Source organism: Pseudonaja textilis, chromosome 5 (assembly GCF_049901715.1).
Source record: "Pseudonaja textilis isolate UNSWEBS1 chromosome 5, rPseTex1.2, whole genome shotgun sequence".
Lineage (NCBI taxonomy): Eukaryota > Metazoa > Chordata > Lepidosauria > Squamata > Elapidae > Pseudonaja > Pseudonaja textilis.
Window position 1 is genome coordinate 24,956,286 of NC_141994.1, and position 12,815 is coordinate 24,969,100.

Genomic DNA, 12,815 nt, shown 5'->3' on the forward strand with positions numbered 1-12,815 from the left:
TGGTTGTATAATATATTATCAGTTTTTATATTTTCTGTAATTACTAACATCTCAATTTTACCGTGGACGTTTTAATTGTATAATTGTTTATTTGGAGAGTTACAAATGGCTATTGGTTTTGCAACCCACAAGTAGAATAAACAAAGAACCGAATGCATGTTATTTTCTGTTAATTGCATGAAATACTTGGCAAAACCCCACGTTATCTTAATCTGTAGACTTTGACAAATATTATTAATAAACTACAACCATGCTGCCAACTTTTATAAATATTTGCTTTCTACCAAGGTTAGCAACTTATCTGCTTTATCAAATTACTTTCAGTGTTATTAATTTTTTGTTTTAATTTTCTAGTACCAATTCTATAGCCAGTTTGCTTGTTTAATTAAATTTCCCTTTGTTCCGCTAAGTTCAGATATATTTTGTAAAGTGATCTCTCTACTTCTCTATCTATGTCTCCTCTTTCTCTCTCCTCTCTCTCTCTCTCTCTCCTCTCTCTCTCTCTTTCCCTCCCCATTTCCACTTTGAGAGGAAAAATATTATAATTCCAAGTTTTATCTTGCAAGCAATAAAAGTATGCACAAGACTTTAAACGGTGCAGCTTTATTAATACAACAACTCAACAGGAGAAGAACGTTCAACCAGCGTATATGGAAGGTCACGTACCAAAATCTTTCTTATGCTGTCAACAATAACTCAGGTTTCTGTCAGCTACCAGCATGGTTGACCAAGTTTTCTTTTAGGACTTAATGGTCTTACATCGCAAACCCTTGACCCAAAGCAATGGGACCCAAACTCATTGGTAGCTTCACATTGCAGTGAAACAAGGACATGCATTCAATTTCACAGCTATTACGATTGTTGGCTGGGCAGGGACAAAAAAAGCCGGAGAAATGATTGACGCCTGGGAAACAGGTTCCTTGTGAGTGAAGAGGAAGATTGATTTTTCACCAGCGTATCAGCTACTTAGGAGCCGAGGGATTGGCAGCACAAGGAAACAACAACCAACAATTTCATAGCTAACCATCAACACAACTAAATAGCTATACACAACCAGGCACCATATAAACACAATTGCGTAGAATATATTTTGGAGAGAAGGGAGTTCCCTTATGATGGGCCCCAGCATGAACTGCAAAACTTGGAAAAATAAACTTTGGTTCGGGTGATCGACTCGGCTCCTGAAAAGCAATTTATCTCTAGCGTCATTGACATTTTGGTGGAGTCACATTTAAAGATAATTTAGAGATTGCCCAACTTCAAAAGACTCTGCACCTTCTACTTTAAAAGCAAGAAATAATAACCCCTGAGAAATGGATCATGACATCCAGAAAGAAAAGAAAAATCCCTATGCACAACAACAACACAACTGACAGGGGTTCAACAATCACCTTGTTCCAGGACCTGGAAGGAGATTCTGGATTTCAAGGACTTTTGGGTGACTATCAGGGTGGAAGCCCTACAAATCTCTTGGGGGATACTATTCCAAGTGCCACGACAGAGAAAGCATGTTTTCTACGCCAACAGAAAGGGGGTGAAGGCTCTGACGAGTGCTCTGCGTTGGAGGCAGAGACGGGGTCAGGGCCATCTGACAGTTATCAGCTGTGACAGACGAACACAATACAGAAGCCTAAAGCAAAATTTATATATGTGTACAACAATTGTAATGCCAGAATGGCTGCACTGTGTTGTATTCTTATAATTAAAATAAAAAAAAAAAGAAATAGAAAAATAAAGAAATGCAAAAAAGGAAGAAAGAAATGTGACTGAGACAAGAATGAAAACACGACTTCCTCAAACAGGATGCAGTTTATTGTTAGCAGCTCAGAAACCATTGGTAGTGACCCAGAGGAAATGGTTAACTCCCACTGACAAATTTTATAGTCCCTGTGTAAGGGGACAACATTTATAGTAGAACGGCTGTCAACAGCATAAGGAGAACACCTACTTCGTACATCATCCGGAAGGCAGCTAGAATTCTAATCCCTGATTTCACCCCCATGACTGTGATCATGGTTCTAGACATCCATCAGTATAGGAAAATCAAAGGCAGAAGACTTGGCATGGAAACACCAAAGGCAAATAATAAAAAAACCTAAAGAACTCAGCTAGAGTGTCTTTCCCAGGTGCAGTGGGATGGATCTCAGCAACATAGAAAAGTTAGTGTGATGACCCAAAAGGACATGGCACAAAGGCAACACAGTCAGATAATCAATAAGAGTCCCTTTATTAGCTCCAACTTTGCCCCCAATGTCCTGGTTACCTTCTGGGCTGGAGTAAAACTCTCCCAGGAACAGCCTTTGACTGCAGAGAATCAAGTCCAAAACATGGTCAACACAAACTGTAACTATAAGTCCAATCAAGGCAAAATAAAGTAATTAGTTTGGCAGGGCAGCAGCAAGAATTCCAGATGTGAAGGTAGGGCAAAACTCACACAGTTGGAAAGATGCCAGGAACACAGATAACACAAGATAACACAAGATAAAGTCGGTTTGCTCCCAGAAGCTGCCTCATGCAGCCTGCATTTCTTTTAAACTTTCTTCCTAGGTGTGGCTAATGAAGGGAATCAGGGCCCTTTCCTCTCCCATAAGCCACGCAACCCATGTTGCTCTCTTCTCTGTTCCTCCTTGCATGCCCAAGGATGAAGAGGGGGTGGGCCTGGGTCTTCTTCCTCTGAATTCCCTCTCCCTTGTTCTACCTCTTTCCTGCTCTGCCCAGCTGGACTTTCCCCTTCCCCAGTTTCCTCCACAGCCAACAGAGCCACACTCCCACTCCCTGCGGATTTGTTTACTGATGAATTATCTTTCCTCTTTAAACAAGTTAAAGTTTAAGTCTTTTTACACAATTATTTTTAAAAATTCAGTTCTGAGCTTTCCAAATATTTATACTGTACAGCACAAAAAAAGCACAATGATCTTTCCTTAATCGCCCTGTAATGTAAATTTAGCAATCCTAATCAAGAATTAATTTCCACTGCTGGCTTGAAAACATTTATCAAGAAAAATAAACCCTAATTTCAACTTTCCAATTTATGAAACTACAAACGATGCCTCCATTCTGGCTATGATTAAATCCATGTTTTATATCTCCTCATGTAACCTTATAGGTCTTTATATATTAAATAAATTTATATGACCGTCTAACTCACTGACGGCAATTCTCTTTACCAGATATTAGAATATAATGTATATGTCAAACATGTGCAGGTCAAAGGCAACACTGATGTTTTTAGTATTAAAAGTATACCAAGTAATCTTAAATAATGCTTTTGCTAACAGACATTTAATTGTACAGGCCTCAGTTCCCTCAATTCTTTCACCTTCCAAACAGGTGTACAAATTTGGAGATCCACTAAATCACCATTGGGAAAAAAATCTACGTGCAGTATATGGTTATTCCAACTATTAACAGTCACTTGTAGCACTCTATAATTTTTTGTTCTCAGCAGAATTAGTCAACTCATTAAACTCTTTATCACACCTGACATGAAACTTTCAATGCCATCTGAGCCCAAAAGGTAAGAAGAAATCAAGATGGCCACACCATCATACTATGTGATGACCCGGGGCGTGACACAAAAATACCAAAGTCACCAAAGTAGAATAAATTCCCTTTAATGCCTCCAACTTGGCCCCAATGTCTAATTATCCTCAGCTGGATTACAAACTCTTCCAAAAACAGTCTATGAAGGGCAAAAATGCAGTCCGAACCCAAAGTAAAGATAATTAGAAATTAAAAAAAAACTCAACACAAACCACACTGAAATAATTAACATGGCAGGCCCGGATGATAAATTGCAGACTTCCACAAGATAACACAGCAACCACAATTGGGAGGACACCAAAACTCAGATAATCCTCGACAAATATAATGCATGTTTTGCTTCCAACAAGGAGCTGTGTGCAAATGCCCCACTTATATCCTGTTCTCTTAGCTGCAACTAATGAAAGGGATCAGGGCCTTCTTCTCTCTCGCAAGCCATGTTGCTCCCTTCTCCATTCCTCCCTGCGTGCCCTAGGATGAAGAGGGGGTGGGCCTGGGTCTTCCTCTGTCCAGCCGGACTGTGCCCTTCCCCGTCTCTTCCACAGCCACTGGAGCCACACACCCACTCCCTGTCAGCTGCTCAATCTCCCCCTCAGAATCAGACTCCAACAAGGGCATGACATACTAGAATGAAAACACAATTCTTCCTGTTCCACCAGGGCAGGCATAAAAATCCGTAGACTTGACACGCCATCCAAAACACTCAATGTATATGTTGGCAGGTTGAACTCACATGGCACGGTTCGGAGGTAGAGGTTGTCTCGTATGATCTGCTGAAGCTCGTGATCAACCGAACCTTTCTGGAACCGTAGATTGAGGTAGTGACGGAGATCTTTATCCACAACGCCTCCTGGAAAGAAAGAAAGAAAGAAAGAAAGAAAGAAAGAAAGAAAGAACCCCACTCAGATTAATAGAACAACCCCACTCAGAAATAGGAAAACAGGAAGCAGGATTAATAAGGTTTATTTCCCCTCAAGTTAAAAAGATTTTGGTTCACCTATAATTACATCCATTAGTCACTTCCTAGCTTTGTAGCTTCATTTTACTTGTTTTTTGTTTGTTTGTTTGTTTCTAGGTGGTTATAAATGACATGTTTTCGGTTCAGGAAATTAAAAGGAAAAAGGAATTAATGTGCAACAGAATGCCAGAAGGCGCTTATGGCAAATGGTTACTTTAAAAAAAAAACCCAAACTGACAAAGAATTAAGCATATAGGGCAAAATATTTGTCAGATTCCCAATAATTAGTCTAGATAAATTGACCCTTGGACAATTCTTTTTCTCACATTATAAGTGTGTATATATTGTGTCTTTCTGTCTGTCTGTCTGTCCGTCCATTCATCCATCCATCCATTCATCCATCCATCCATCCATCCATCCATCCATCCATCCATCCATTCACCCACAGGTGCTCTTCAGCAGGTTCTGGCTAGATCTGGAGAACTGGTAGTGGAAATTTTGAGTAGTTCGGAGAACTGGTGGTAACCTTCTGCCAGGAGTGGGGAGGGAATGGAGATTTTGCAGTTTCCTTCCCCTGCCACACCCACCAAGCCACACCCACCAAGACATGCCACGCTCACCAAGTCACACCCACAGAACCTGTAGTAAATTTTTTGAATCCCATCACTTTACTTCCCTACCTCCCTACCTATCCATATCTACCTATCTATCTACCTATCCATCCATCTATCTATCTATCTATCTATCTATCTATCTATCTATCTATCTATCTATCTATCTATCTACTTACCTACCCATCCATATCTACCTACCTACCTATCCATATCTATCTATCTATCTATCTATCTATCTATCTATCTATCTATCTATCTATCTATCTATCTATCTATCTATCTGTCTACCTGCCTACAAACACACACCCTCCAAATTAATAGAATACAGGTAATCCTCAACTTACAACCATTCGTTCAGTGACCATTTGAAGTTACAATGGCACTGGAAAAAGTGACTTATGTCCATTTTTCACACTTTTGACCATTGCAGCATCCCCAGGGTCATTTCAGTCCTCACAATGAATGAACAGCTGCAAAAATTACTTTTTGTTTCTATTTGGAAACCGTTCCTGGACTTCGTGCTTGAGGTCGAAAAAAGTGAAACTTTAATCTTGAGTTTTACTAATTAGATAGGTTTGATATTACAGAAATGGCTGGTTTGTATTATTATGTAAAAGTAAAAAGTTGAGGTTTGATGCTGTTATCTTTTTCGACTGCACCAAAGGGAGTCAGAAGTTAATGCCTTTTCTTTCTTTCACCCCGTTTTTCCCTACACTTTGTCCTTCCCTTCTTCCCTCCCTTAATTTTCCTACTATTTTCTTTTGTATTTTATATTATAAACTAATAGATATGTTCACCAATCTGTACGTTCTGCAGACTTGAACCATTTGAAGGCCACATGATTAATTTGGCAATCCAGAAGTACTGAAAGACGTCATGTGTTAAAGAAACTAGAGAAAATTTGGAAAATTGATTTATCCCTAGTGTGGGATCTCAAAGACACTGAAAAAAAAAGGAGGAAATAGGGAAGGAGTTCCAGATTTTAGCAGCAAAGGTAGGAAATAGTAACAAGAAGAGACTGGGAGAGAAAGCTTTTCTAAACAGGGACTGTTGCAAACAGCAAATAACAGATAATCAGAGTTGGGAGGGGCCTTGTAGGTCATCTAGTCCAACCCCGCCACCCAAACGGGAGACCCTACACCATTTCTGACAAATGGCAGTCCAATTTCTTCTTGAAAGTCTCAAGTGATGAAGCTCCCACAACTTCTGAAGGCAACTTCTGTTCCATTGGTTGATTGTTCTCACTGTCAGAAAGTTTCTCCTTATTGCCAGGTTGAATTTTTCCTTGTTCGGTTTCCATCCATTATTCCTTGTCTGGCCTTCAAGTGTTTTGTGAAATAGCTTGACCTGTCTCTGTGGCAGCCCCTCAAATATTGGAATATTGGAACACTGCCATATCATGTATCCTCTGGACCTTCTCTTCATTAGACTAGCCAGACCCAGTTCCTGTAACCATTCTTCATATGTTTTATCCTCCAGTCCCCTCATCATTTTGGTTGCTCTTCTCTGCACTTTTTCTAGAGCATCAACATCTTTTTTATGCTGTGGAGACCAAAACTGGATGTAGTATTTCAAGTGTGGTCTTACCAAGGCTTTATAGAGTGGTATTACTTAATCTCGATTGTATCCCTCTGTTAATGCCACTTAGGATTGCATTAGCTTTTTTGGCTGCTCCTGCAGACTGTTGGCTCATATTTAACTGGCTGTCCACTAAGACTCCAAGATCCCTCTCACCATTACTGCTGTTGAGCCTGTTTTCCCCCAGCCTATATTTGCACAAGCCTAAAATTTATTTCCCCACCTAATGAAATCAGAGAGATGGTAAATATTGCACTCTGAAAGAATGAAAAACACGAAAACTTTCTAAATAAAGACATCCACTGTGGTAACCCACAGTGCCATAAAAATGACCAAACTAGCTAGCAACCAATTACCAACAATCCCCCATTGTATAAACTTCTAATTATTACGAGGGAAACATACAGTACAGTAGCAATTTTCTAAAACAGTTGCAGGCATTTGCCGTTAATTTAAGATGCGCTTTGCAACTTAGGAAGTGCTAGCAAATTGCTTCTGAGCATTTGAGGATTAATGGCTTTTAAGCCACAGAAGCATTGACTCAAACTTTCTCTTTTATTCACAGTGATCGGTTTCACAGCAGTCAAGCCCCGAATAAGCTTGAAGTGTGCAAATTAAACACCACTATGCACGTTATCCTTCATAATGCAAACCTCTTAAATAACACTATCAGTGAAAGGGGCCTATTCATAACTCTAGTTAACAGGAATTTCTAAGCCTTCAGCTGCACTCCTGTATTTTGCAGATGATACTGATGATCTAAACGTAATCATCTTAAACTATTTTTGTAAATTGTCTTCCTAAGAACATGCCCCTTCTAAGAACATTTTGCACAAAGCAATACTGAACAGAATGCAACTCATTAAATTAACTAAGTCAGAGACAAGATTGATTTAATTTCTGAGAAAATCATAAAGACCATCATTTTTCTTTCCTAGGTTTTTATGAAGGCAATCTTTTTGCACGCCAGAGATATTTACAACTAAAGCAATACAGCCGAGTTTTGTTTCTTTTTCTTAGGTTTAGTTTTCAAAGAATTCCCTTCCTCTGTCAAAATAAAAATGAATTTCTGTTGTTCACAGACTAAATTGTCAGTTTTAATTATATTTGATTCCTAAATTCATTTGAGACAACACGTTTCTATTTAACCTGTTATCACATTTATACTCTGAGCAGAATTTAAGATGCTACTTTCTTATTTTCATCCCGAGAGGACCATCTAACTCATTTCAACCATAAATAAGTTTCCTGAGGCTTCGGATACACTAAGATCACAAGCAAAACACCCTGAGATTCTAAAGAAGTATTTAAATTAAGTTGTTTTTTTTTTTTTTAAAAAAAGCACAGCTTGAGAGTTTAGCAATGCAACCCACAGAAAATATTTCTTCGAATGTAAATTTGCAAGATAACAAGTGTCACGTGAGAAAGTTGAGCACTGTTTAAGGCTGAAAAGGAAGAACTGTAATGCAGTGAAACAGAGAGATCAAACAGAACTGAAGTGAATGCTGCCACAGGCAAACCACAAACCATGTGAAGTTGGGCAGACCTGATTTTTATCACTAAACAGCCATAGCCTTTCTAAATCGACCAACAAATTGGATTTTATTTTTCGCAGAGTTTGGCTTACATCTTCTTTGCATTTTTTATATGAAACCACGGCGGGCATCTAAGTTTACAGTTTGGTCTGTTGATGAAGAGAGATGGATTTCTTGAGGCTAGGATGCGATACAGTTGTGATTTTTGGAAGGAACCATGTGTGTGTATATCTGGTTTTAAAGGTTTCGGATTTTGAATTGGCTTTGAATCAACAGAGAGACAAGATCAATGGGTGAGATAAGTTTAGACCACACGGTTCAGGCTTAATTTGTTTAAAAGTTGATTTGCAATGATCCAATTAAGCTATTTAACATCATAGAAGAACTCTAGGCTTTTTTTTTAATCCAAACGTAATTGTGTGACTAGCCATGGTTCTTTCTTTTTCTTTTCCCTTTATAATCTATAGATTGTTTTTCTTTTCTTCTTTTAACTTATTCATTTGTTTTTCTTCTTCAGTTTTTTCCTTAAATTTGTGTTTTTTTAAATGGTTTCTTTTTGCGTGTTATGATTTTATTACTCTTTTAGGTATATAACATAATTTAACTTTGTTCTGATATAACTTTTAATAAAACCCCATTACATTATATGAACATCAACAAAATCAAGGATGGTTATTTTACATATACACATGCAACACACACGGTTAATGCGTAAGTCAATGTATGGATGGTGACATGAATAAGGACAGGTAAGGTTGAGCTACAAAACCTGGAATTTAGTTTTATCAAAATCTCTCTCATTGTGCCCCAGACTAGAAAGTGGGAAACAGTAAGCTTGGTTTTGCTTTAGCCATGAAAGCCAGCTGGATGATATTCGGCCAATCACCAGGAGACGGTGAGTTCTAGTCCTGCCTTAAGTATGAAAGCCAGCTGGGTGACTTTGGGCCAGTCCTTTTCTCTCAGCCCAGCCCACCTCACAGAATTGTTGTTTTGGGGAACACAGGAAAAGGAAGATGTATTGGGTATGTTCACCCCCTTGAGTTATTTGTAAAACTAATAAATACAAATAAATAAAAATAAAATCTCTTATTCAAACCCAGTTTCTCTTCAGATGATCAATGTCTTTCACTAACCCTCTCTCACTTTCTTTGTGGCATTTATAAAAATCTAACGTTGCTTAATGGATTTATATTGAGTTGTTGCCATCCAAACAGTTCCCAGGCTTAAAAATCATTGTTTTGTATTTTAAATGATTACATTGGAATCAAGTTAGTTTAAAGATTGAGAAATCCTCTGTGAATAATTTCAGGTTATAATAATGAACTGCCTTCAAAGACAGCCATTGAGAGCTTCGGAAAAAAAAACTCCTTTCTGTAGAAAGTAATCCTACTTTCTTGTGGAAATTTATAATATCCCTCTACTTAATGTTTGGGGCAGGCTTTGCTTCCTATGTTAATGCAAGCACTGTCTGGTTATTTTTGTACCACTCCTTTAAGGAACTGTCAATAGATTCATTTAGTGGCAGTGCTTTCATTCATTAATCCATTCATTAATTCATTCACTCATTTCTCCATCATTAGATCAACCTGGCAACAGGGAGTGGAAATGGTGCAAATTAGGGGGTTTAGATATTTGCAGAAATTTAGAGAAAGCATAAAAATATTGCTCTACTTCTGATAAAATTGTGTAGTCCAATCTTTGGGTTGTACCAATAAGATGATTCTTTCAAGTCATATTTTTAAGTAGAATTAACAGGTAATTAAAAAAAACAGCATTTTAAATCATGCAAACTACTTTGTGCTGATAGTTAAACCCTTGTTTAATGATATTTTTTTTCCTCAAGAAACAAACTCCATGATAAACCATTAATTATTTTGTGGCTTGTATAACTTTTCACTGATATACTACAGCAAGACAACATTCTGAAAAGAACATGGTATTTAATAATTAGTGAGTGAAAGCACATAAATCATTTTGCACAACAGAATAATTTATTTAAAGATACAGGTTTTCAAATTCCTAATTAAGCCAATATTTTTCCATGACATATTATGACATGGAAATTTATAACTATTTGTACTACTTAAAAAATAGGGGTGATGGGAGACTAAGCTTTGTTAGCTAAATAACAAATGATAACATTTGTATCATTTGTTAATCTTATTGTAATCTCCCAGTTTATTTTGTTCCATAGGTGATAAAGGGTATGTAGCATAGTTGTCTAATTTTGCGGTGTTCCTAGTCCAGCTGACTCACTGGATGGTTTGAGACTCCTTATTTTCAATCACCTCAACTAATCTCAGAGAATTATTCTTTCCATCCTTAAAACGGGATTAGGGTAAAGTCCTAAGCATGTGACCTTCTTAAAGAAAGTCAGGATGCAAATGCAGCAAATAAAGAAAATAAATATTTTAAAATCCCTATAAATCCCAATAATAACTGAAAACAAAGGCACATCTTCAAAAAATTCAGTTCACTTCTTTATGTGTTTGATAGAACAGCACTGAAAAGAATCTGGTTTTATTCAGAAAATTGCTAGGACCGTTAGGTTAATATCTGTAGAATTTTTGGACCATAACTCCCATAATCCCTGCCCATGAACTTTACTATAGGACTGGGGGACCAAAATCAAGGACACTAATAGATTATTTCAAACATGGATAGAGAAGGTGCATTTTTCTTATCTGTTGTGCTAACTCTCCACCTCTTTTCTCATTGATTCTTTAATAACTCTCATCTCATGTTGGAAAACAGAGGAATCCTTACTTTTTGGTACTTTCTCATGTTAAAAAATGTTTTAGGAAAACTATTTATTGAGTATTTTTCTGTTGTCCATATCTCAAAACTTCTGTCCCCATAACTAAACAACACAGGATTGCATGTTGTTGGAAATGTTCTTAAAAACTAAACAATATTGTTCAGATTATGGAAATAAAAGCAAAAGAAAGATCTTAAGCTTCCCTGGAAGCTTAACTGTTTTAAATACAAAATATTACTATTAATAAATGTTAAGTAGAAAGTTTCACTATTACTAGATAGCAGGAGAGAAGAGAATTTTATTTATTTATTTGGTTTGTCAATCGCTTACAAGATAAGTATAAACATGAGTAAGAATACAGGAAATAGGTACGAATAAATAGGGACAGAGGACAGGGACGGTAGGCACGATGGTGCGCTTATGCACGCACCCTGCAGACCTCTTAGGCATGGGGTGAGGTCAATAGTGGATAGTTTGAGGTTAAAAGAGTGGGGGTTAGAGGATGTAACAACAGAATCAGGTAGTGCATTCCAGGCATTGACCATTCTGCGGCTGAAGTCGTACTTTCTGCAATCAAGTTTGGAGCGGTTTACATTGAGTTTGTATCTATTGTGTCCTCTTGTATTGTTGTGGTTGAAGCTGAAGTAGTCATTAACTGGTAGGACGTTGTAGCAGATAATTTTGTATACCACGCTTAGGTCCAACCGTAGGTGGCATAGCTCAAGGTTGTCCAAGCTGAAAATTTCAAGCCTGGTGATATAGGGTATTCTGTTGCGAGCAGAGGAGTGTAGTACTCTTCTTGTAAAATACTTCTGGACTCACTCAATTGTGTTAACGTCTGATATACAGTGCAGATTCCAGACAGCAGAGCTGCATTCAAATATTGGTCCAGCAAAAGTTTTGTATGCTCTAGTTAGCAATTCAAAATTTTCAGAGACGCTTCGTAAGATTAGATTTACAAATCTTAATGCCTTTTTGGCAATGCTGTTACAGTGAGCTCTGGTGCTCAGGTCATTTGATATGAGTACACCACGGTCCTTGACAGAGTGAGGATCATCAGTAAGGTCATATCCGCCTAGTTTGTATTTGGTGTACTGATATTTTTTACAGCATTTGTTGGTTGAGATTTGGAGTTGCCAATTGTTTGACCATTCAGACACATAATCAAGGTCACTTTGAAGGACAGTAGCATTGTTGATGGTGTTGAATAATTATTCCTTTGATCAAAAGTGGCAAGAGAAAAACAATTAAAACAACTAATTTGAAAAATATTCACATGAATAGATTTAGGACAGGTTTTGCAATTTGTAAAATAGATCTAAATAGATTTGGCCATTTAGTAATGAGCATTGTCCTTAAGAAACCAGATAGCTCATATATCCAAATGGAAGATTTGCCAGCACTAATAGAGGAATTGAATATTGTGGGATAGTCAGTGGATGTTGGCAAGCATTTCATCTGTATGGAATGGTCATGTTCCATACATATGTTTTTAGTGGAAACATTTCAAAAACTAAGCTGTTGGACTCAGTGTTAGTATATTCTGGCAGGAATAGTTAACACCCTAGAAGATAGGCCCAAGATCCAGATGGATCTTAACATTCTTGAAAACTGGGCCCTATCTAACAAAATGAAATTCAATGTAGAGAAAAGTAAAGTCTTACACTTAGGCAAGAAAAACCAAAAGTACACGTATACACTGGGTGAAACCAGGCTCAATAGTAGGAACTGTGAGAGAGATCTTGGAGTCTTAGTGGACAACCAGCTAAATATGAGTCAGCAGTGTGCAACAGTAGCCAAAAAAGCTAATGCAATCCTAAATTGCATTA

General features: G+C 37.6%; 1 protein-coding gene across 11 annotated transcripts in view; it reads right to left on the bottom strand.

Annotated features, from left to right (window-relative positions):
• The window catches only part of MAGI2 (membrane associated guanylate kinase, WW and PDZ domain containing 2), a 566,496-nt gene that overhangs the window by 440,630 nt on the left and 113,051 nt on the right, over positions 1-12,815 (bottom strand). For all 11 annotated transcript variants that reach the window (XM_087934364.1, XM_087934361.1, XM_087934362.1 and 8 more), the window contains one exon: positions 4,277-4,393. In XM_087934364.1, coding sequence (XP_087790490.1) covers positions 4,277-4,393 — 117 coding nt within the window. The remainder of the gene's footprint in view (positions 1-4,276; positions 4,394-12,815) is intronic.